This window comes from Pseudorca crassidens, chromosome 9, assembly GCF_039906515.1.
Source record: "Pseudorca crassidens isolate mPseCra1 chromosome 9, mPseCra1.hap1, whole genome shotgun sequence".
NCBI classification, from domain to species: domain Eukaryota; kingdom Metazoa; phylum Chordata; class Mammalia; order Artiodactyla; family Delphinidae; genus Pseudorca; species Pseudorca crassidens.
Window position 1 is genome coordinate 67,050,549 of NC_090304.1, and position 26,127 is coordinate 67,076,675.

The window sequence follows — 26,127 nt, forward strand, 5'->3', positions numbered from 1 at the left end:
GCCCACTCTCACCACTCTTATTCAACATAGTTTTGAAAGTTTTATCCACAACAATCAGAGAAGAAAAGGATATAAAAGGAATCCAAATTGGAAAAGAAGAAGTAAAGCTGTCACTCTTTGCAGATGACATGATCCTATACATAGAGAATCCTAAAGATGCTACCAGAAAACTACTAGAGCTAATGAATGAATTTGGTAAAGTAGCAGGATACAAAATTAATGCACAGAAATCTCTGGCATTCCTATACACTACGGATGAAAAATCTGAAAGTGAAATCAAGAAAACACTCCCATTTACCATTGCAACAAAAAGAATAAAATATCTAGGAATAAACCTACCTAAGGAGACAAAAGACCTGTATGCAGAAAATTATAAGACACTGATGAAAGAAATTAAAGATGATACAAATAGATGGAGAGATATACCATGTTCTTGGATTGGAAGAATCAACATTGTGAAAATGACTCTACTACCCAAAGCAATCTACAGATTCAATGCAATCCCTATCAAACTACCACTGGCATTTGTCACAGAACTAGAACAAAAAATTTAACAGTTTGTATGGAAACACAAAAGACCCCAAATAGCCAAAGCAATCTTGAGAACGAAAAATGGAGCTGGAGGAATCAGGCTTCCTGACTTCAGACTATACTACAAAGCTACAGTAATCAAGACAGTATGGTACTGGCACAAAAACAGAAATATAGATCAATGGAACAGGATAGAAAGCCCAGAGATAAACCCACGCACATATGGTCACCTTATCTTTGATAAAGGAGGCAGGAATGTACAGTGGAGAAAGGACAGCCTCTTCAATAAGTGGTACTGGGAAAACTGGACAGCTACATGTAAAAGTATAAGATTAGATCACTCCCTAACACCATACAAAAAAATAAGCTCAAAATGGATTAAAGACCTAAATGTAAGGCCAGAAACTATCAAACTCTTAGAGGAAAACATAGGCAGGACACTCTATGACATAAATCACAGCAAGGTCCTTTTTGACCCACCTCCTAGAGAAATGGAAATAAAAACAAAAGTAAACAAATGGGACCTAATGAAACTTAAAAGCTTTTACGCAGCAACAGAAACCATAAAGAAGACCAAAAGACAACCCTCAGAATGGGAGAAAATATTTGCAAATGAAGCAACTGACAAAGGATTAATCTCCAAAATTTATAAGCAGCTCATGCAGCTTAATAACAAAAAAACAACCCAATCCAAAAATGGGCAGAAGACCTAAATTGACATTTCTCCAAAGAAGATATACAGAGTGCCAACAAACACATGAAAGAATGCTCAACATCACTAATCATTAGAGAAATGCAACTCAAAACTACAATGAGATATCATCTCACACCAGTCAGAATGGCCATCATCAAAAAATCTAGAAACAATAAATGCTGGAGAGGGTGTGGAGAAAAGGGAACCCTCTTACACTGTTGGTGGGAATGTAAATTGATACAGCCACTATGGAGAACAGTATGGAGGTTCCTTAAAAAACTACAAATAGAACTACCATATGACCCAGGAATCCCACTACTGGGCATATACCCTGAGAAAACCATAATTCAAAAAGAGTCATGTACTAAAATGTTCATTGCAGCTCTATTTACAACAGCCCAGAGATGGAAACAACCTAAGTGTCCATCATCGGATGAATGGATAAAGAAGATGTGGCATATATATACAATGGAATATTACTCAGCCATAAAAAGAAACGAAATTGAGCTATTTGTAATGAGGTGGATAGACCTAGAGTCTGTCATACAGAGTGAAGTAAATCAGAAAGAGAGAGACAAATACCGTATGCTAACACATGTATATGGAATTTAAGGAAAAAAAATGTCATGAAAAACCTAGGGGTGAAACAGGAATAAAGACACAGACTTACTAGAGAATGGACTTGAGGCTATGGGGAGGGGGAAGGGTAAACGGTGACAAAGCGAGAGAGAGGCATGGACATATATACACTACCAAACATAAGGTAGATAGCTAGTGGGAAGCAGCCGCATAGCACAGGGAGATCAGCTCCGTGCTTTGTGACCGCCTGGAGGGGTGGGATAGGGAGGGTGGGAGGGAGGGAGACGCAAGCGGGAAGTGATATGGGAACATATGTATATATATAACTGATTCATTTTGTTGTGAAGCTGAAACTAACATACCATTGTAAAGCAATTATACTCCAATAAAGATGTTAAAATGAAAATAAATAAATAAATAAAATAATATGAATTATATTGCTATTATTATGAGTTATACTGCCCTTGGTCACTCTAGCTGGTCAAGAAGAGGTACCAGTCTCAGCTCACTGAAGGAAAAACATGAAATAATTTTAGCTTTTCCAACAACTGCCTCCAATTATAAAATTGTTGAAAACTGCTTTTTTGTTATTTTGTGTTGTTAGCAAGCCTTGGACAATACTGTAGAAGAAGGCCAGGAATGCCCTTAGCCACTGGCCATTTACCAATGCCTTCATCTGTGGGCATATGGACGTACTACACTAGCGCTTGGAGAGCACAGTACCACAGGCCTCCCTTGGGGATTGCCTGCTTCTTTGTGATGCTGGTGATCTCTGCTGATGTGGTTGTTTCCTGGTCTCTATGCACTTGGTCTGCATGTGTTTCCTTCGTGTTGTCTTCCCTTGAAGGGAGGCAAGCTTCAAAAGCTAGATCAAGTAGGTTTAGCTGCCACTCTAAGGAGTCTGAATTTTGTTTTTAAGTTTAATGAGAAAGCTTTGAAGGATTTTAATAATAACATGATCTGATTGACTCCATAGAGTTTTCTTCCTAAAGTAACAACAGGAGCAACAGTGGAGGAAGAGCCCCGCTAGGGGTCTGTTGCAGAAGTCTAGATGAGAGATGACTATGGCTAGGATTAGATGAATACTGGTGGAGCAGCTGGATTCATGATATATTTTGATTGCAGAGCCAATAGAACTTACTGGTGGATTAGATGCAAGATGTGAAAGAAAAGGAAGAGTGAAGGGCCAGAGGTGCACCAAAAATCTACAAGACAGCTGTTAAAACCATTGCAGAAAGTGGGAGAATATCTTGGTGCTCAACTGGGGACGATGATGTGAATAAGAAGCAGATGATGTAATCAGAGGGTAGTAACTTCAAAAGAGAACACCCAGTGATTTATGAAGTCAGAGCAAAGGTCCATCCTTCCTTTCTGACCCCATGAGTCCCTATGTGAATCATTCCTACATCCCCATGAAGTGGATTTTTCTCTGGTTTTAGGACAAGAGGTATCATAAGTAAAAACAGGTGTCAGGTAAGATGGAATAGAGAAAGTGCTGTCAGAAGGAAGATCAAAAATCTGGAGAGATTTATTCATAATCTAATGATAGGGAAAGTACACAGGGACTAAGGATGTAAATGAGGATAGAGGATGAGAGTGTTGGAAGAAAAAGCATGAGTGGTCCCCTGATCCTAGCACTATTATGTACAAGCTATCATGGAAAATAGGCTGAAGTTACATGTTAATTATAAGGGATGAGAAATACTGGATAGGAAAACATGGTTTAAAGGCCAAATAAATATAACTTACCAGCGCCAGGGTACCACCTGGAATGTTAGCATCATGGTACACACACCCTGTATTGATAGGAGGACATGGGTGGCAGCCCTCTCTCTGTTTTACACTTTAACTTGGTGGATCTTTTCTAATTTCTACATTTACTGTTGAGTAGAGTAATTGTGACATCAGGAGGAAATCATCCAATCATGGTTTTCTGCTTTTCTTTTAGAATTTCTTCTCACTTACTTTTATTAGTCTTTTACACTTTTCACACTATACTCCTGTCTCACTTCTCACCTGCTTTATGTATTATGGTTTATTGTACAATATACTAACATTCTCACATCTTAAATTTGAAACTAATTTGGGGCAGTTTTTGGACCCAGGATTTTAGAAATACTCAATTGGAATGTATTTTTTGTCATGAATTTCAGCCATCATGACATTAACTTTTCACTTTTTTGGGAAGAGAATGTTGCTATCTTGATGACCAGATCATCCTATCACCTTGTGACATCATTAATGGCATCATGTCTATATCTGTACAGTGAGCATCTAGGCGATCCCTCTTTTATGAAAGATAATGCAACATCTTCAGGGAAAATGTGAAATTTGACACTAGATATTATTTCTTCTCTATTAAATCTTAATTATTGGTATTTTTATTAAGAAACTTACATATACTGCTTTATTAGTACACAAGTCACACTTTGTTTTCCAACCTTGCTGTGACCCATTTGATAGAATTTGGACTTTGAAGTTACAAGATTGCCTCTTCTAGGATGTGAGAGGAGAAGGGAAAAAAGGATTATATAAGAACAATTTAACTTCATGAATGGAGAAGATAGTGAGATCCTGTCATGTTAGAGACTCTGAACACTGAGCAGATCAAATGTGTTAAATACTTTTACTGAGAGATTGATTTTCCAATACTAGAAGTTTCCTATACAGTTTTTAGCTTTCCAAGAAAGACTGAAAGGGGTTGGCATAAATCAAACAATGTTGCTTTGTTAAGTGTGCTTTGTAAGATGCAAATATCTTCTAAGATGCTAATAATTAGAAACTGTGATAGCAGCATTCTTTTATATGCTTAATTAAGAAGATGAAATAATGACTCTGTGTCTATATTTTTACAAAGGTGAAAGCTTGCTGAACCAGCTAACTGGACTATTTACAATGGATTGCCAAGATCAAGATTGCAGAGGCCACCTATTAAGGCAGCGACAACCTTCACATTTAAGGTAATACTGCTCCTTCTTAGAACTTCTTACATTTAATTACCTATTCAATATTTGCCTTCTCATTGTTGTAAGCTTCCTAAAGTCAAGGACCATATCTTCAGAATTTTTCACAATGTCTGGAATGCTATAGCCTCATTGAATGAACGAATAATCTAATTTTAATTTGGGAATATTGATCAAGTTGGGAACTGTGCTAATTAATACACTGATCTCTTCTATTAGTCAACATATAATTAGCTATAAAAATTGAGATAGGAGTAGGAAAAAACAAATTTCACAAATAACTTAGTCATTTTTTTTTTAACATGTATAGATGGGAGAGACCCAGAAGAATTGAGTAATTCCCCCAAATGGCCAAAACCCTCACCTTAAATACCATCTTTAGCGAAAGACAAAAGGGGGAAGTAGTTTGGGACTTCAAAGGGGAGGAAAGTATTCACATGGAGATAGAAAGCAGATGTGTAGTAAAAAAAAAAAGTTTGCTGAGCCAGGCAGAGACAATGGGACACAGAGAGGAATTTTAACAGATTTTTCCAGGTTCCTTCCAGTGTACCACACTTATTCATCCTATAGTTCTCTACTTGATATCTCCATTCCTGCAACAGGTCCTCTAACTACATTCTTTTAGGCAGTTAGGAGGAAGATCAAAGTTTATTCCTGAGTCTTTGGGGCCTTGATTGTTTTCATCTAGAAATAGTACCCATGCCAAAGAGACATTTTGAGTTGGCAAATTTTGCTCTACTACAGTCCTGCCTTTGAAACTTCTTTTAAGAGATTTCACAGTCCAGAAGTTGGGTTGATAGATTGCTTTATCTCACTGAGCCAGTTTCTTAGTTCTGACAATAGGTCAGATCAGTTACTCATTTCAGGAGGCAGTGATGCAAGTGGGCTCACAAAGTTAGCCCTATAGGGTGTAAGCAATCAGGTATTTAATAAGATGCGTTTCTAAGGAGACAAAATAAAAACAAATGTTAATGGTTGGAGCAAATTTTAAACCCAGTGTCTGAGTCCTGAGAGTTGCCAGTGGAGAAGATTTCTAGATCTTAAGGTTGAAGCATCTTTTGTAGTTTGAAATGTCTCTGATGATGTCATCAGGTGTTCAGGTAAACTTTCTGAGTGGCTTACAAAGTGACAGGCACAGAGATTGTCTAAACATGGGCTATTGTGGTGATCTCTCTTAAGTTTATATCAAGTTGTTCAGCTTTAGTTCTAAATGATTCCAAGTCAAAAGGGGGAGAAAAATTGGAAACATTAGTTTGAACAGTTGTTGCCAAATATTTGAGGAGACTAGAAGAATTCAGAACCCAGTCCAGTTTTTAGGTGGAAGAACAAAACTTCAAAGATGATTGATAGGGCTTTCCTGGTGGCGCAGTGGTTTAGAGTCCGCCTGCCGATGCAGGGGACACGGGTTCGTGCCCCGGTCCGGGAAGATCCCACATGCCGCGGAGCGGCTGGGCCCGTGAGCCATGGCCGCTGAGCCTGCATGTCCGGAGCCTGTGCTCTGCAATGGGAGAGGCCACAACAGTGAGAGTCCCCAGTACCGCAAAAAAAAAAAAAAAGATGATTGATAGAACACAAATCTAATATTCATAACTGTGTATTAGAGTTTTTGCTGAAACGCAATTTTTTCTCTTTAAAATCACTCTCATTTCTACCAACGAAAGCCAAATTAAAACTAATTTGTTTGCAAAATAAGTTTAGTTTCATTAAAATTGGCCGATTATTTACTTAAGTCTAGCAAGAATAGCAATTGAGCACATAGGCTCTTTTTTTCGCCACACAGCACAGCATGCAGGATCTTATTTCCCCAACCAGGGATCAAACCTGTGCCTCCTGCAGTGGAAGCATGGAGTCTTAACCACTGGACCACCAGGGAAGTCCCAGACTGAATTTTTAATAGCTCTCAAGGCCAGCAAGCCAGGCCAAGTATTTGCCATCACACTTGCATGTAATACTTATAGATTTGGGAGAATTTCTCCCAAATATCCTGAGGTTCTTCCATCTGCCAGGAAGCGACCATTCTTACTCACCTGGTAAGGCTGCTAGGAACACTGTAAGTAAGCAAGGTACCCGGCTGGTTTTCTAAGGGGCTTTATAGCTTCATAAAATCAATCTTAGTTCCTTAAAGCTGTCTGGTCATATCTGATTCAATGCATATTCTCAAATATTGCCTTCCAGTCAAAGCCTTGTTAATGTAAACAGTGTTTCCAATTGTGCCCTGTTACAAGGAGAGCAGATTATTAGTGACTTTATGTAAATACAAAGATATTATACAAAAGTATGATTTACCAAATTGCCGTGTGTCATTACACAAGAGGAAAGGTTTCCTCATATCTGAAAATGAAAGATTAAAAAACCAGTAATATTTCAAACAAAAAGTCATAAAAATTATAATAATATTCATCAGTTCATTCAATCATTAATGTAATTCATTCTTGTTGATCTTGATCTGCTGTTAGCAGTTTTAGGAAGCCATCAGTTTTTCAATTAGAGTTCTGTAATTTGTTACCCAGTTCAGTAGTATGGTCTGACAGTTATCAGAAACCTATATTTCTTCTACAAAATTTCTGAAGGAAAAACCATCAAATACATTTATCAACAATTGCAGTGCAAGAAAAAGAAATTAGACCCTTCTGGCAACTTTTTAGGAGCAAAGAAAAGTGCCTTATCTAAGATTATCAGGGCCTCAGACAATGCAGTGAAGATTGGGGGTATAACTGTTACTGAAAAAAGTTCGTGTGCCTGATACACAGTGAGGCCAAATAAACCAGAATTACAATTAGTCACAAATACAGCCCTCAAGTTTTTTTGCCCATACACATGAGTATTGTGTAAAACGTGTCTTCTTTGTAGCAGCTAGGCCCTGCCACCACTGTGCTTGGCTGGGCTCACAAATCTGTTGTAACCTGTAGCTTCCCTGTCACTTCTCTGGCTCTCCTCTCCTGCTAAGCTTTGTTTCCTGGCAGTAATTAAAACCTTCTGCCACTGCCACAGCTACTGCTGCTGCTGGAACCACCATAGCCACCTTGGTTTTGGGGTTTGGCAAAGTATTGGCCTCTACCACCATAGGGGCCAGAACTTCTGCCTCCAGTTTCCTCCTTTCATGGGTCCAAAATTTGAAGATTGATCGTTGTGACTGCCAAAATCATTGTAGCTTCCACCACATCCACAATTGCTTCCATCATTACCAAATCCATTATAGCCATCCCCACTGCCACCATATCCACCACCACCATGGCTGCCACCAAAGCCACCTCGACCACTGAAGTTTCCTCCATGACCAAAGCTGTCATTCCCACCAAAACCCCCTCCACGACCACCACCAAAGTTTCCAGAACCACTTCGACCTCTTTGGCTGGATGAGGCACTAGCCATCTGTTGCTTAGATAGGGCTTTCCTTACTTCACAGTTGTGGCCATTCACAGTGTCTGAATGACAGTCTTGTCTACAGTCATGGTCATCAAAGGTTACGAAAGCAAAGCCTCTCTTTTTGCCACTGCCTCGATCAGTCATGATTTCAGTCACTTCAATTTTCCCATACTGTTCAAAATAATCTCTTAGGTGATGTTCTTCAGTGTCTTCTTTAATGCCACCAACAGAAATCTTTTTCACAGTTAAGTGGGCACCAGGTCTTTGAGAATCTTCTCTTGAGATGGCCCTCTTTGGTTCCACAACTCTTCCATCCACCTTGTGTGGCCTTGCATTCATGGCCGCATCCACCTCCTCCACAGTGGCATATGTGACAAACCCGAAGCCCCTGGAGCCTCGGTGTTTGGATCCCTCATTACCACACAATCTGTGAGCGCTCCCCGCTGCTCGCAATGGCTCCTCAGACTCTCATCGGTTGTTTCAAAGCTCAAACCTCCGCTGAAGAGCTTCCGCAGCTGTTCGGGCTCTTTGGGTGACTCTGACTTAGACATAACGGCAGTGGAGGTGGGGGGAGACGTCAACGATGCTTACTCGGCGGCGTCCACGAGCAGAAAGGAGTAATCTACCGAACGTATCTCCCGTCAGTTTTGAGGTTGTATGTGGTTAAGAAACTAATGTGTTATCACAGAGCAGCCAGAACCAGAAATGCTGCCCAAGTGTGACCAGTTATAAATTAGTCAGAATCTGGCAGCAGGGCAATAAACAGGGAAGAAAAAGCTGCAGTTAAATGCATCTGGCAGCTCCTGGAATGAGGCTGGTAAGTAGAGTTCTTCAGGGGACAAGCAGGGACGTTTTCAGTAGTCTCCCGGAACGCAGACTTTATCCAGGATCAACAGAGTGGGCGTTGCCTGCCAGCAAGCAGAATGTGTCCTCCTCCTGCAGGGCTTCCTCTCTCCCCTCGAGGCCCCCTGGAGATCGCAGGAGCCAGGAGTTTGGGGCCGGTTTCCATTCGCCTCTGGACCCACCAGGAGAGCAGAGGCAGGGCTTTGAGGAAGGTCAGCGGAGGCCACGGTCTGCCGCAACCTGGGCGTTCCCCGCGTTCCCGGGCGCGCTCTCCCTGTTCGCCCTCATTCCCGAGGCTCGCTCCGGTAGCCGGCACCTCCTGCTCAGTCCCGAGGAAGCCATGGCCAAGTCCAAGGGTCGTCTATACCTTTGGGTGTGCTTGGCTGCAGCGCTGGCATCTTTCCTGGGTGGATTTATGGTGGGTAAGTGTTCCGACCCCTTCCCCGGATCCCTCCAGCCTCCCCGGAGAAAAGCGGTAGAGCCTGGGGCTGAAGAGCTGGGCTGCGCGCTGGGCGCCGGGGCGGCTGAGCTCCTCGAATTTCAGCCCAACCGGAAACTGAGTGGAATGCATTTCGGCCTTCCTAATAAAGTGTGCCAGAAATTCAAATTCATTAAATGCTCGCTGAGTTCAGGGTACTGTTAAGGGCTGTTAAGACAATTTAGAGTTGCCACTATCCGCAGGGGTCAAAAAGATGATTTCATTTCCAAGACCATTAATGAGTCAAAACTTTCAACTGCCCTTCTGTAATCATTTATTACATAAATATTTGTCGAATGCTCCCTGTGTGTCAGGCACTGTGCTATGAACTTAACCCCTATGGGAGAACAAGAAAGATAAAGACCCGTGCCTTGATGCATAACTCATGGGAAAATGAAAAGAATAGCCCTCACCTAAAACTCGTTTAACCAACTCAAAGTTACACATCAGAATTTGAAGGTTTTCTGCATTTGGTATGAATTTTTTTGTAAAGCTCACCATGATCTGTTTCTTAGGTAAGGGCTTTTTTTTTTTTTCCCTTCTTCCCCTTTGGCTTCTAGTTCTTATAAAAGTCAAAAGCAATTTCTTGTGTATGTAGTATGCTTATGTGTGTGTATTCTCCTCCCAGGCTGGCTTAGTAAGCCTCTCAAAGAAACAGCCACTTCAGGGGACACTCACCAAAATCTAAGGTGGAAACTGGTGTCTGAGATGAAAGCTGAAAATATTAAATCATTTCTTCGGTAGGTTTGTTTCATATACTTGATCTTAAAAATAGTGTTTAAAATATTGCAGAGTGAGAACTGTATGAAAACTGATTTTACTCATGTGGGTAACCTTTGTGTGAAATTATATGATATCACATTAATGTGATACCACATCATGGTAGTTTAAATGTTCCTTTATTCCACTCTTGGAGTCAAATCTACTTGAATGTTGAAGGAGCCTTTCTTCCCCAACTTCATCTGCAGAAAAAGTATCTGGTTACTTTATTAAGAGATGTTTCAGCTTCATGTACTTTGGACTGCAGCTCAATGTTATTTTGTTCTCCGTGCCTGGGTTTAATCAGGAATTTTATTTAAATGTCATATTCTGCCAGGAAGAGGAAGATGGTTGTAAACTCTGATTTAGAGGAAAGGAGATTAAAGTTTCAGATTCTGTCCACTACAAATTAAACCTTTATCCCGTGTTGCAAATTTAAGTAACACAAATAGGACAAAGTGAAAGCAAAAGGATCAGTGCAAACCCACCAGTCTCTTGGCAAGAGGAGGAGTGACATTCATCCAGGGGAGTGATTATGAATTCCTTGAAGGCAGTTATGACATTTATTTCTATATTCCGACTCTTTCAAAGGAGTATAATTAAAAAAAGTTTATTGAATCATAATTTACGTAAAATAAACTGCATCCATCTAACGCCTACGATTTGAGAGTATTGACAGATGCACAATATACTCAGCAAACGACCTCCTCAATTAAGATACAGAAAATTTACATGCCTTTGCAGTTTATTCCTCCCTTCAACTCCCTTCCTTTGGTCTCCTTTATATTTTCTAGAACTTTATATAAATAGAATCATACAGTATGTGCTGTTTTGTGTCTTTCACTCAGCATAATGAATGATTTTGGAATTCATCCAGGTTGTTGCATGTATCTGTAGTTTATTGCTTTTTATTGCTGAGTAGTATTCTATTGAATGGAGAGACTCCAACATGTAGTTGATGGATCTGGGGTTGTTTTTAGTTTTTCATTATTGTGAACAAAGTTGCTATGAGCATATGTTTACATATGATTTCATTTCTTTTTGAATGGCTGTGTTGGATGATAAGCACGTGTTTAACTTTTTGAGAAAATGGCAAACAGGTTTCAAAAGTGGTTGTACCATTTTACATTCCTAACTAGTATTGTCAGTTGTTTTCATTTTAACCATTTTAGTGGGTGTGTACTAGTATCTCATTGTGGTTTTAATTTGCATTTTCTTTTTTTTTTTAACATCGTTATTAGAGTATAATTGCTTTACAATGGTGTGTTAGTTTCTGCTGTATACCAAAGTGAATCAGCTATACATATACATATATCCCCATATCTCCTCCCTCTTGCGTCTCCCTCCCAACATCCCTATCCCACCCCTCTTCTCATGCACTTATCGGACATTTGTATATCTTGTTTTATAGGGTCTCTGTTCACTTTTTTAAAATTTTAAATTGTTTTGATTTATTATTGAGTATAGGAGTTCTTTCTTTATACATTCTTTTGTCACACATTTTTGTGAATATTTTCTTCTGTTCTATGGTTGGCTTTTTTTGTTTTCCTAGTGGAGTTTTTGAAGGGCAGAGATATTTAATTTCGATAAACTCCAGTTGAACAATTTTTGTCTTATGTTTCATACTCTGTGTCCTATCTAGGCCTATGAGAAGTTGTGAAGATTTTCTTACATTATTTTTTTTAGAAGTTTTGTAATTTTAGCTTGCACATTTAGTTCAATGATCCACTTCAAGTTAATTTTTGTGTGTGGTATGATGTAAGAGTTGATGATTTTTTAAATACAATTATTTAATTATTCCTGCAAGATTTGTTTAAAAACTTTTCTTTCCCTGTTGAATTGCCTTGGTACTTGGTCCAAAATCACTTGACCATAAATCCATGGCCTGTTTTTTTGATTTTATATTTTCTTCTATTGATCTATTAATCTATATATCTCAGTACCACACTATCTGGTTTAGTCTAGCTTAATAGTAAGTCTGAAAATCAGGTAGAGTTAATCCTACAAATTTTTCTTTTTAAAAATTGCTCTGACTGTTTTAAGTCATTTGCATATCCAAATAAATTTTAGAATCAACTTCTCAATTCCTACCAAAAAAAAAAAGCCTGCTGGAACTTTGATTAAAATTGCATTGAATCTGTAGATAAATTTGGAAGAGTCTTTCAGTCTCTTCATTCATCATAGGGATGTACTACAGTTTAACTTTTCACCCACTGAGGGACATTTGTTTTGCTTCCACTTGTTAGCTTTTATGAATAAAGCTGCCATTAACATTCATGTACAGCTTTTATGTAATCATAGGTTTTCATTTTTCTGGGATAAGTACCCCCGAGTGAAAATTGCTTGTTTGTAGGAAAAGTACACTTTTAGTTGTTGAAGAATCTGCCAAACTATAGTATGGCTATATCATTTTATATTTTTCATTGGAATTATTACTCTTTTTAATTTTACCCATTCTGACAGGTGCATAGAGATACCTTATTATGGTTTTAATTTGCATTCCCTAGTACCTAATGATATTGAACATCTTTTCCTGTGCTTATTCACCATCTGTATACCATCTGCAGTGAAATGTCTGTTCATGCCTTTGACCTATTCACTATTTGGATACTTTTTTTTTTTCTACTGAGCTTTGAGGTTTCTTTATATTTTCCATATACAAGTCTTTTGTTGGCTTTGTGGTGTACAGATATTTTTCCTAGTCTGTTATTTGTCTTTTCACACCTTAACTGGGTTGTTTGCACATCAGAAGTGTTTAATTTTAATAAGGTCTAATTTATCAATTTTTCATTCTATAGATCACGCTCTTGGGTTCATGTCTAAGAACTTTTTGTCTAGCCCTAGATCCCTTTTCTCCTCTTTTTACCCCCAAATTTTATAGTTTACATTTTACAATATATTTTGTGATTCATTTTAGAGTTAATTTTTGCATAAGGTGTAACGCTTGGTTGAGGGTCATTCTTTTTTTACCTGTAGATGTCCAGTCGCTCTAGCCCCATTTGTTGAAAGGCTATCCATTGCTTTTGCTCCTTTGTCGGTAATCATTTGGGCATATCTGTGTGAGTCTCTTTGAGTTCTCTGATGCTCTGCTGATCTGTGTGTCTACTCCCTGCCAGTACCATGTTGTCTTGATTACTGAAGTTATGTAGTAAGCCTTAACAATGCATAGGATGATTCATCCCACTTTATTTTTCTATATCATTTGCTATTCATATAAAATATAGAATAAATATATCTATATCTAGAAAAATCCTTGATGAGATTTTGATAAGAATTGCTTTAATCTTACAGAGCAATTTAGGGGCACTTCGCAGTTTTACTATGTCTTGACTTTCCATCCATGATTATGGTAAGTCTCTACAATTATTTAGGTCTTCCTTTAACAACATTTTGCAATTTTCAGGATGCAGATCTTGTATATGTATTGTTACCTTTATATTGAAGTATTTCATTTTCTTTGCAGCAGATGTAAAATCATATTGTGTTTAATTTCAGTTTTCACATTTTTGTTGCTAGTATATAGAAATACTGTTGATTTTGCATTCTGTGGCTTGTCTAAACTCATGTGTTAGTTCTAGGAGTTTTTGTAGATTCATTAGGATTTACTTTCTATGTAGAAAATCAGGCCATCTTCAAACAGGGACCATTTTATTTCTCTGTTTTCAAACTGTATGCCATATATATATATATATATATATATATATATATATATATATATATATAGTCCTTATTGTGCTGATTGTAGTTCCAGTACTGCATTGAATAAAAGTGATGAGAGCAAACATTCTTTCCCTATGTCTGATCTTAGTGGGAAAGCATTCAGAGTTTCCCCATTAAGTGTGATGTTATATGTATATTTTTTGTAGATATTCTTTACTGATTAAGGAAATGTCCCTCTATTCCAAGATTGCTAAGAGGTTTGTTGTTTTTTTTAAAATCATGAATGGATATTAAATATTGTGTCAACTGGAAAAGAGAAAAAAGCACAACATGAGAGAGCTGTGAGTTCACTGTTATTTGGGGACTTACAGAAGACTATACCCAGGAGACATTCTCTCAGATAGCTCTGCAGAACTTCTCCCAAGAGGTGGAGGTGGGGATGGGTGGAAGTCCAGGTCCATATATATATGATTTTAGTGAAGGGGGTGCATGCAATCAAGCGCACATCTTGGTACACGGTTGCTGCTAGTCACAAGGAGCAGATACCTCCGTTAATAATTTTAGTGCTTTTCTATGTATGAGAAGATACAAGAAATTGGGTAAATAAAATTTTCTCCTGAAAATATCTAACTATCTGAAGGCCTGTTCTGCCAGTTTTTCCCAGAGCATAGGGTATCTCATTCCTGATCTCTACCCTGAATTCCTTTCAGAGTGTGTTGGAGATCAGCAAATGCAGTGGCTGAGCTAATCCTTGTAGAGCCAGATGGCCAGTGACACACTTTAGTTGGAAGTTGTAAAATGGTTTTGCTCCCAAAATCTTGGCTCCCTGTACATCAATGCTGAGATGAGATACAGAGGCAGAATTTTGGAGGAAAAAGAAAGGGTGGCTTTATTATTTGCCAGGCCAAGAGGGGAACACAGCAGGCTAGCACCTCAGGAACTGTGTCCCTCTCCCTGGGGAATAGGGAGAGGTCTTATAGTCAGGGCTCCTGGTCAGGGGTATGTGATAAGGATCTAGGCAGTAACAGTCCTGCATTCTTCTTTCTTCTGCAGAGTTTCAAAAGGGTGGGGTTGCTGACAAGATTAGGGTGTGTGCAGGGCCTCAGGTGGTTTCCTGGCTGCTCCTCCTTTGATTTGCAACTGTTGGAAGGTCGTGGAGGCTGGAGTCTTGCCTACAAGAAATGGTAGACAAAAAGGCCTCCGTGCCTGGAAGCCCGTAGGGCCCCGCTCAGTTTCAGTTTTTCTGCAACAATTTATATGATCATATAACTTTTCTTGTTTTCTGCTTTAGCGGATTACTATGGTGATTCCTTTATTTCTTCACTGACTTTTTGGGGGGATCAAATTCTGTCAAGAATAGTGTTACAATCTCCTCCAGGAATGTGAAATTGTCTATTTCCCCCATTAATTCTGTTAATTTTTGCATTATGTATTATGAAACTCATTTATTAGACATATACACATTAATATTATGTCTTCAAGACAGAACTAACCTTTTATCTTTGTGAGATGTTCTTTATCTTTGGTAATAATCTCTATATTTAAGCATATTTTATTTGGTATAAGTTAAGCCACATCAGCTTTCTTATACTCACATTTGCATGATATGTATTCTTCCATCCAGTTACTTTTAAAGTGTACCTTCTATAGAGAGCATGTGATCACCACTTGCTATTTTATTAATTTTGGAATCTGTGCCTTTTAATTTGAACATTTAGTCTGGTAACATATAATGTAACTTGATATGGTTAAACTTAGGCCAACCCCTTTACTGTTCTCTGTTTGCTCCCTTTATTTCTGTTCCTTTACTTCTCATTTTCTGCTTTTTTTTTTTTTTTGGTAGTGGGGAGAGTATTTGAAATTTTATTTCATTTCAATTTATCTTTTGGCTCTACCTCTTTGCATTGATTCTTTTTTCTTTTCTAGTAGTTACTCTAGAGATTACATTATACTTGTCTAACATTTCACTATATTTTTAAAGTTACTACTGTACAATTTAACATGAAATGCAGAAAACTCACATTTCTATATGTCCATTTACCATCTTTCTATCATCCTTTATATGATAGTTGTTGAAATTATCATATACACATACAATGTAAACCTAACAAAACAATGTTATAATTTTTTTCTTTGAACAGTTATACCTATTGAAAGGCAATTAAGAGTTAAATATCTGAGAAATGTGAAATATTATTTTTTATTGTTTCTAGTATCTTTATTTGTTTCTGAAAATTTAGGTTATCCTGTAGTATATCTATTTAGTCTGAGTAACTTTCTTAAGCATTTCCTGTAATGTCGGGTCTGGTGTTGACAAATTCTCTTAGTTTTCCTTTGTCTATAAAACATTTATTTCATCTTAATTCTTGAAGAAAATTTTTCTTGGGTATAGAATTCTGAGATCACCTTGTTTTTTCTCCTTTCGGAGCTTTAAATATTTTTTTTTTACTGTCATCTGGCTGGTAGTGGCATCCGGTTAGCAGGCCACAGTTATTTAAGTTATATAACATATATCATTTTTGTCTTTAATTTTCAGCAGTTTAATATGTGCCTAGGTATAGTTTTCTTCAAATGTATTCTATTTAAGTCTCTCTGAGCTTTTTTTTCTTTTTTTTTTTTTTTGCGGTACGTGGGCCCCTCACTGTTGTGGCCTCTCCCGTTGCGGAGCACAGGCTTCGGACGCGCAGGCTCAGTGGCCATGGCTCACGGGTCCAGCCGCTCCGTGGCATGTGGGATCTTCCCGGACCGGGGCACGGACCCGCGTCCCCTGCATCTGCAGGTGGACTCTCAATCACTGTGCCACCACGGAAGCCCCTCTCTGAGCTTTTATTCTTTTATTTTTGGCCACACGACATGGCACGCAGGATCTTAGTTCCCCAACCAGGGATTGAACCCATGCCCCCTGCAGTGGAGGCATGGAGTCTTAACCACTGGACCACAAGGGAAATCCTCTCTGAGCTTTTTGACTTTGTAAACTTTTTTCTTTCACTACTTTAGGAACGCTACTTTTTGTTCTTTCTTTCTTTTTTTTTTTTTTGAAATATTTATTTATTTTTTTGTTTGTTTATTTATTTGGCTGCTCCGTGTCTCAGTTGCGGCATGCAGGATCTTTTATTTGCAGCATGCGGACTTCTTAGTTGCACACACGAACTCCCAGTTGCTGCATGCATGTGAGATCTAGTTCCCCAACCAGGGATCGAACCTGGGCCCCCCCCACTGGGAGTGTGGAGTCCTACCCACTGGACCACCAGGGAAGTCCCCTGTTCATTATTTCTTGAAAATTTTCTGCAGCATTCTTTCTCTTCTCTCCTTTTGAGACTCCAATTAAACCCTAGAATCAAATGAACAAGGTGAAGTTCATATGGTGTAGTATATTTCCTCCCCATCTGTCCTGTGATTTGATGGGATCACAAAGTTCGATCTTACTTTTGACGGATGAACTATAGCAAGCTGAAGTAGAGGAATGAAAACAGCTATACTCCTTAGAAATTTGAGCTGATTTATGACTGAGGCACACAGGTATCAGGAAAGCTTAATCAAAATGTCTGCTCTGAGGTGCTTGTTTGGAGATATAGGAAAAGAATCTATAGGCGGTAGGGTGGATGTCATTTGAAGAAAGACTCATTCTATATTTCTCATGCAATATATGAAAATAGCCAATTGTCTCATCAAGTAAGACAGAATGCTTATATTTAAAAATGTGGGGAATTCCCTGGTGGTCCAGTGGTTAGGACTCAGTGCTTTCACTGCCGTGGCCCGGGTTCAATCCCTGGTCAGGGAACTAAGAGCCTGCAAGCTGCTCAGAGTGGCCAAAAAAATAAATTAAATAAAACAAAATAAAAATGTGTAAAAGACCAGGTAAAATGTAAACACTGTTGAACTGCAGCATATCATAAAGTGTCCAGAAGAAATTACCTAGAAAATTATCAATACATGAGGTGCCAGAAGCAAACCTTGGTGATGCTCTTGACCAAACATTAAAATTTATGTCTTTATTTTCTCTCTCCTTTGCTTTAATGTATAATATAGCATAAGGTGATAAGTTATGTATGAATAGTTTGCATGATGTCATCTTGTTAGAGTTGGCTTTTCTTTTCTTTACATCCAACTGAAGACAGAAGTTGCATACCAAGAATGATGACAAGAATCGTGGTAGAGTGAAATGCGTTGAATTAGGAGCCCAAGACTTTAGTGAGTGAAGAGGGAGTGATCCACATTTTTGACAGCACCTAGAAGGCATAGTAGGTGGTGACTTTTGGTATGAGTTTTAAAAGAGTTGTTATTTTTGAGAGAAGATAAAGGAAAAATATTTGAAAGAGCCCATGGAGAGCAAGCAGGACTCCTCCTCAATGATCATCTGGGCCTGAGGTATGTGGAAGCATGAGCAGGGTCCCCCGAAGAAACCAGTTAAGGCAAAGAAGTCAAGTAAACATTCAGGAACGGGCAGAGGAAATAGAATTGATTGATTATAGAATAGAGATTTATGACCAGTGAAAGAGTCTCCCAGGGAAAGGAAGGTTTCAAGATTGGTTTAAAGGGATTAATGTAGTGGGAAAAAGTTGATTTTCTCCCCAGCCACTTCCTTTTTGACAGAGCCTCAACTGCTCATGTTCGCACTCCTTAAGGGGGACCTGTGTTCAGTGAGGGTTACCTTCCATCCAGCCCAAGAATCTGGTCTATAATCCAATCATTATAACTTCCTTCTGACAAGGGTTAGTTGGAGAAGGGGTATATGACCCTATTATCCCTGATGAAATGGGAGAAAAATTTAGCTGAGATCCTCTACAAAAAGTTTTCCTTTGTTGAAAGAAACACAAAAGAGGAAATAGCTTTTCTTGTTTGTACTTGCTTCTCCTGAATGTTGCAGCATGAATATATGATGCCTGGAGCTGCAGTGTCCCACTTGGGACCATAAAGAGAAATTCAGTAAAGTTATTCCCTGTTGCTTTTTGTTTTTTGCACTTCTGTCTTTCATTTCAGTGGGTTGCCTAAAAGATGGGAGGCAAAACTTCATGGTTAATCCTCCATCTTAAATGAAGGAAATATACTTATTTTTTTGCTAATTGTAAGAATATTATTTGCTCACTACAGAAAATAAAACAATAATGAATTATATGAAGTAGAATTTTATTTTTAAAATAAATTTATTTATTTATTTGTTTTTATTTTTGGCTGTGTTGGGTCTTCGTTGCTGAGCGTGGGCTTTCTCTAGTTGTGGCGAGCGGGGGCTACTCTCTTCGTTGCGGTGTGCGGTCTTCTCATTGTTGTGGCTTCTCTTGTTGCGGAGCACGGGCTCTAGGCCCGCGGGCTTCAGTAGTGTGGCATGTCGGCTCAGTAGTTGTGGCACGTGGGCTCAGTAGTTGTGGCTTGTGGGCTGTAGAGCACCGGATCAGTAGTTTTGGCACACGGGCTTAGTTGCTCCGTGGCATGTGGGATCTTCCTGGGCCAGGGATCAAACCCATGTCCCCTGCATTGGCAGGTGGATTCTTAACCACTGCACCACCAGGGAAGCCCTGAAGTAGAATTTTAAATATCCCTAGCCTCAGTGGTTTTACTATGCATGTAAAATAACTTCTGTCTACAAACACATTAATATTTTTTTACAAATATTGTACAATATTAAATATCAGTAACTTGCAGCTTTGACTTAATGATATAGAAGTGGAAAGCTTCACAGAGGAGAATATGCTTGAAGAGTCCTAATGGATGATTAATAGCTTACAGGTGGGGAAGGTGAATGACTAGCAGTGGTGATACAGGGAGATTCATGTAAATAGGATGATATTTATGTCTGAGAGAAGATCTTGTGCAAAGGCTAACAATGGTGGTCATTTTAGGAGACCAATTAACATATTAAATGATATAGAGTGAAGAAGTGATAAAGGTGAGTGGTGGGAAGTGAAGCTGGAAAGGTGAAACAGTGGATTATTTGAAAAAGGGCGCAAATGCCATGCCTAGTGTGAACTTTATAATGTAGAAGATAGAAGGGTTTTAAAAGCAGTTGATCAAAATGATCAGATGAATGATTTAAAAATAACACAATTTCTCAAGGTCAGACAACTGCAACTTTCAGATGCCAGCCCTGGTATTTAATACTTAGGAAATTATGGACAAGGTATTTAACTACTCTCTGTTTCCTTATTTGCAAAACGGGGACAATGGCAGAAGGGTGGTGAGGATTGAATGAGAAAGCCCAGGTGAAATACCTGTTCCAGTTCCTGGCATATAGTAAGTTTTCAATAAGTACTGGTTTTTCTCTACTGTCTGTCTTTTTTGGTTGTACTATGGTTGATTAAAAAAACAATCTACGAAAGTATCATTACCCTACTTATGGAGGGAGAGGGTTTGGGAAACTTTTAAAATATTATTTACCTCAAGCCAAGTGAATTTCATTCAGAACTATGTCTGTGAAGTCATTTAACTGTTCCAAATCATTTAGACTCAGAACCTAGAGAACATTGCTCAAATTCAGTTCAACAAACCTGTATTGTGTAATTCCTGGGTAACAGGCCAGTGTTGAGCATTAGGGAATATACACATAAAAATGCATGGACTCTAGCTTCAATGAGATAAATAGACAACTGCGTACAATAGCATGAAAACAGCAGTAGAAGTGTATGTTAACAAGACTGCCCAACTGGTCTCTGGCAAACATTATGATCTGTTTTTCAGAATGTCCTCATTTCCTGTTAAGCAGCAAGAAGTTAGCACCACTGATGTAGACGCATGCCATCCTTCCAGCATGTTTTCTCATACCTGAACCACTGCTGATTGAATGTGTTCACCATGGGATGTGTTCTTTTCTGTGGGAACATAGTGTGAAAACTGCAGTTACACACAAATATTTAAAAACTGGCATATCTAGAAAGCTCTAGCTGGGTTTTTTATATCCCTGTTATAGAAATGATAACTTAATGCCTAAAATATGAGTTATGCATCTAGAATAGTTCTTAGGTACATTTTCTGAATATAGTCTTTAACTCCTCCTTTATTTTCATTTTAGTTCTTTTACAGAGCTACCTCATCTGGCAGGAACAGAACAAAATTTGCTGCTGGCCAAGAAAATCCAAACCCAGTGGAAGAAATCTGGACTTGATTCAGCCAAGTTGGTTCATTATGATGTTCTCCTGTCTTACCCTAATGAGACAAATGCCAACTACATATCAATCACGGATGAACATGGAAATGAGGTGATTGTTTTACAATATTGTGTGACTTTCAGGTGTATAGCAAAGTGATTTAGTTTTTTTTTAATATATATATATTTTTAGATTATTTTCCATTATAGGTTATTATAAGATATTGAATATTGTTCCCTGTGTTATACAGTAAATCTTTGTTGCTTATCTACTTTATATATAGTAGTGTGTATCTGTTAATCCCATACTCCTATTTTATCCCTCCCCCTCTTCCCTCTTTGGTAATCATAAGTTTATTTTCTATGTCTGTGAGTCTTTCTCTTTTGTATATAGATTCACTTATATTATTTTTTAGATTCCACATATAGGTGATATCATATATTTGTCTTCCTCTTTCTGACTTACTTCACTTAGCATGATATTCTCTGGGTCTACCCATGTTGCTGCAAATGGCAATTTCATTCTTTTTTTATGGCTGAGTAATATTCCATTGTATATATAAACCACATCTTATTAAAACAACCATCTGTTGATGGGCACTTGGGTTGTTTCCATGTCTTGGCTATTGTAAATAGTGAACATTTGGGTGTATGTACCTTTTTGAATTAGATTTTTTGTCTTTTTTGGATATATGCCCAGGAGTAGGATTGCTGAATCATATGGTAGCTTTATTTTTAGTTTTTTAAGGAACCTCCATACTGTTCTCCATAGTGGCTGTACCAACTTACATTCCCACTAACAGTGTAGGGGGGTTCCCTTTTCTCCACACCTTTTCCAGCATTTGTTTTTTTAAAATTTCTTTGAAGTATAGTTGATTTACAATGCTATGCCAATCTCTGCTTTACAGCAAAGTGACTCAGTTATACACATAAAGACATTCTTTTTTTTATATTCTTTTCCATTATGGTTTTTTCAAGCACATGTTTTTTGTAGACTTCTTGATGATAGCCATTCTTACCACTGTGAGGTGATACCTCATCGTAGTTTCCATTTACATTTCTCTGATGGTTAGCAATGTTGAGCATCTTTTCCTGTGTCTGTTTGACATCTGTATGTCTTCTTTGGAGAAGTGTCTATTTAGGTCTTTTGCCCACAAAATGCATTATTCCTTAATAGCAATCTGAAATAATTCTAACTTCATGTGTTTCAATTCTTGCTAGATTTTCAATACATCATACCATGAGCCACCACCAGATGGATATGAGGATGTTAAAAATATTGTACCACCCTATAATGCCTTTTCACCGCAGGGCACACCAGAGGTAAAATAAAAGACATTTTTTATTCAACTGTTTAAATCTTTTTTAAAGAAACCTATGTAGAGGACTAAAACCAAGATTAGGTGGATCATACACGCTAATTCATACTTTGAGGTTTGATGCTATATACAGCCTTCCTAAAAATAATTTTTAAAAAAGAAAAAGAAAAAACTAAAGAAAATAAATACATGAAAATTGGACCCTGATAAGCAGATGCCGCTCTTTGAAATAATTAAGAAACTGCTGAACATGTCTTTAATTCAGTAATGACAGTAGATGGTTTTCAAGCTTTTTTCCTTTGTTCATAGTCTGACTTTGTTATAGATTTATAGATCTGAATTTATAAATCGTACCACAGAAATTCTTAAATTAATACCATGGTTGGAAATCAAACATAGTTAGGATTTTAAAAATTACTTTTATTTATCCTATTTCCCATGGCTCAGGATATGCTAATAATTTCCTCAAGACAGAGCACACTGTCTAAAATGTTTTACATATTGTCTTTTTTTTTTTTAAACTTTCAGGATACTGAAATATTTTTAAAGACTTCTACAGAATTAGCATGGATCTGTTTATTAAGCCCAAGGCAGGAAAGATAACTTTTGATGATGCAGTATTGCGGAGCAAACTTATTCTTTGGTTTTCTTTTTAATTATAGCAGTATTATGTATTTTTTGTTTTATTTTTGTTTTCCTACAGGGGGAGCTTGTATATGTGAACTACGCTCGTACTGAAGACTTTTTCAAACTAGAAAGAGAGATGAATATCAACTGCACTGGAAAAATTGTTATTGCAAGATATGGGAAAATCTTCAGAGGAAATAAAGTATTGTGTTATTTGCTTTTCTAGAGGGAAAAAGACAGGATATAACCTGTGAATATAAATGATCAGCTTGCATTATGGTTTCCAAAATTGCTATATATATATACACACACACACATATATATATATGTAAATTTGCTATTTTCGTGGTTGCACAGAAAATCCTGGTTTATTTTTGAGGTTTTTTTGTTTGTTTTTTTGCTACCTCACATATCTAGAAAGGGAAATTATTCTTAATAGTTTTATTACCAAAGCAATGTTATTTTTTATTTAATTGAAGAAATTCTGTATAACCTAAAAAATGAAAATCTCCCATGTATTACTCAATTTCATTGCCCAGACATAATCAATCTTAACAGGTCTTTCCAGGCCTATGAAATATGAATATATTATATGAATATAAGTATTCTCCATATACTCATATTGCATAAATTTTTTTTTACAAAGAGGGCATTAGATACTATATATTGTATAACTTTATTTTTTCTCTCAATAATAACTCAAGGGTATTCTTCCATGTCAACACATTGAGAGTTGTATAATAAAGTGGTTAAGAGTAAGCTAGATCCATACAACCTGGGTTCTGATCTGGTCTGGGCCCCCTATTCTCTAGATCTTTTCCTGTGAGCAAGTTAGTTAACCTCTCTGTGCCAGTGTTTCCTCATATATGAAATAGGAATGCTAATAATAACACTAATCTCTTAGAATCCACAGTAGGATTAATCGACTTTAGGTTTGACAGCGCTTAGGATGGTTACCGGTACTTAGTAATTTCTCGGTAACTGCTTATCAAGTAAATACCTCATTACTTTAGATGGCTATGTAGTATTTCACAGAATTGATAAGCAGTTTATTTAACCATTGCTCTGTTGACAGATCCTTGGCTTGTCTTAAATTTGTTACTATTAAAATAATTATATTGTTGGCATCTTTGTCCATATGTACTTGAACATTCGTGTGAAGATTTTTGTAATATAGATTCATTCCTAGAAGTTGAATGACTAAATCATAATGCACAGTTGACTCTTGAACAACACAGATTTGAACTGCATGGGTCCACATATACGTGGATATTTTTCAATAATAAGTAGTACAATACTACATGGTTGGATGTTAGTTAAAGCCGCGGATGCAGAGGAATGGCGGATACAGAGGGCCAACTATAAGTTATTCTTGGATTAACCCTGCATTGTTCAAGGGTCAATTGTATATTATTTCAAAAGTTTGATGGGCATCATTGAGTTGTGCCAGATTTTATTCTTTCTAATATTATAAAAGAGTGCTTTCTGAATACTGGAAAGTGTTTAAGTTGACTGATAGTTATCTATCATTCGCTATAATACTTCTGGTAATAAAGAATTCAGTATCTTACAGGAGAGATTTTCCTATTTGTGGTCAGTTTGAATTGTTAGAAAAAATGTTTACAAAACACTATGGGCAATGTTTCACACACTATGTTCTGTGTAGAATTTTATGTTTTATGTTATGTTATTTATTTTTTGACCACACGGCGTGGCGTGTGGTATCTTAGCTCCCCAACCAGGGATTGACCCCGGGCCCTCTGCGGTGAGACTGCAGAGTGTTAACAGTGGACCGCCAGGGACTTCACCTGTGTAGAATTTTAAATTAGTTTAGTTCCACAAATATTTACATCATGCTTACTCTATGATGTACTAAATGTTGGAGGGTAGATAGTTAAAAATGAGTAAGACAGGGTCCCATTCTCAAAAACAGCCTCAATGTAGTAGGGGAGAAAGATGTTTAAAACGTATTTTATAATGCTTTAATCCATCTTGTAATATAATTATATACAAAATATAGAAGACGTACCAAGAAGGGAGACATTAATTTTGCAGTTTTAGTGATAATAGGAATGCTTCACAGAAAAGGCAATAACTTGTTTGGAGTTATGTTGAATAATGAGAGTTGTTAAGTCTACCAAGACAGAAATTGTATTCAAGGCAAAGAGAACTGAATGTGTAACAGTGTGATGATAAAAGTGTGTAAATTTCCTTATGTCATTAAATTGATTTGTTCTTAGATTTGTAAATCAGTCATTTTCCATTTCTACATTATGGATTGCACATTGCTCCTATAGGTTAAAAATGCCATGTTAGCAAGAGCCAAAGGAATCATCTTGTACTCAGATCCAGCTGACTACTCTGCCCCTGGGGTACAGCCATACCCAAAAGGATGGAACCTTCCTGGAACTGCAGCCCAGAGAGGGAATGTGTTAAACTTGAATGGTGCTGGTGACCCGCTCACTCCAGGCTATCCAGCTAAAGGTAATAGATAAGCCTGTTATGGTCCACTCATTTTTGCAAAAATATTACTTGCCCTTATAGAAGGCATAAAAGCAAGCAAACATCTATAGAATAACATTAAAACTGTGTGCAATTATATCTTGGATTGCTATTGCTAGGAATTCAAAAGCATTTCCCTTTTATTTCAGTTTTAAATTTTCATGAAGTGAGGACATGGAGAGGGGAAGGGGTCAGTTCAATTCTCTCTCTACCTTTAGTAGAGGTTCAGAAACACAGATTCTTACGTCCAAAGTAATATTACTCTTACCAAACCAGAACTTAGGGTTTCTGAATTGTCTAACGATTTTATTCTTCTGTAGATCATGTATTTCTATTTTTAAAAATACCAATGGGTTTTTTGTGTTATTTAATATGTGAAATGTGAAAAGTTTTGACATCTGCATAACCATATCCACAATCAAGATAATGAACATATCCATTACCCAAAAAAGTTTCCTCTCATCTTTTTGTACAGCCTTCCTCTCAACCCTACCCCCTCCCTGCCAATCCCTAGGAAATCATTGATTTTCTTTCTGTCAGTATAGTTATTTTGAGATTCATTTATGTTGATGTCTGTGTCAGTATTTCATTTCTTTTTTTTTTTTTGATGAATGGTATTCCATTGAATGGATACTCTACAGTTTGTTTATTCATTTACTTTTTGTTGGAAATTTGGATTGCTTTAAGTTTTGGAGATATCACACATAAAGCTATGAACAGTTGTATGC

The 26,127-nt window shown here is 37.5% G+C and overlaps 1 protein-coding gene and 1 pseudogene across 3 annotated transcripts in view; one reads left to right on the forward strand and one right to left on the reverse strand.

The window, feature by feature from the left end:
* Positions 1-4,212: 4,212 nt before the first annotated feature.
* LOC137230725 (heterogeneous nuclear ribonucleoprotein A1-like) lies at positions 4,213-9,026 on the reverse strand (annotated as a pseudogene).
* A 231-nt stretch (positions 9,027-9,257) lies between these two features.
* The window catches only part of NAALAD2 (N-acetylated alpha-linked acidic dipeptidase 2), a 58,766-nt gene continuing 41,896 nt past the window's right edge, over positions 9,258-26,127 (forward strand). For 2 of the 3 annotated variants that reach the window (XM_067750672.1, XM_067750671.1), the window contains exons 1-6: positions 9,265-9,398; positions 10,083-10,194; positions 20,877-21,063; positions 22,173-22,274; positions 22,974-23,099; positions 25,195-25,381. In XM_067750672.1, the coding sequence (XP_067606773.1) occupies positions 9,317-9,398; positions 10,083-10,194; positions 20,877-21,063; positions 22,173-22,274; positions 22,974-23,099; positions 25,195-25,381 (796 nt within the window). In that variant the 5' untranslated portion in view covers positions 9,265-9,316. Of the gene's footprint in view, positions 9,399-10,082; positions 10,195-20,876; positions 21,064-22,172; positions 22,275-22,973; positions 23,100-25,194; positions 25,382-26,127 lie in introns of all 3 variants that reach the window. The other variant, XM_067750673.1, reaches the window with a different exon arrangement.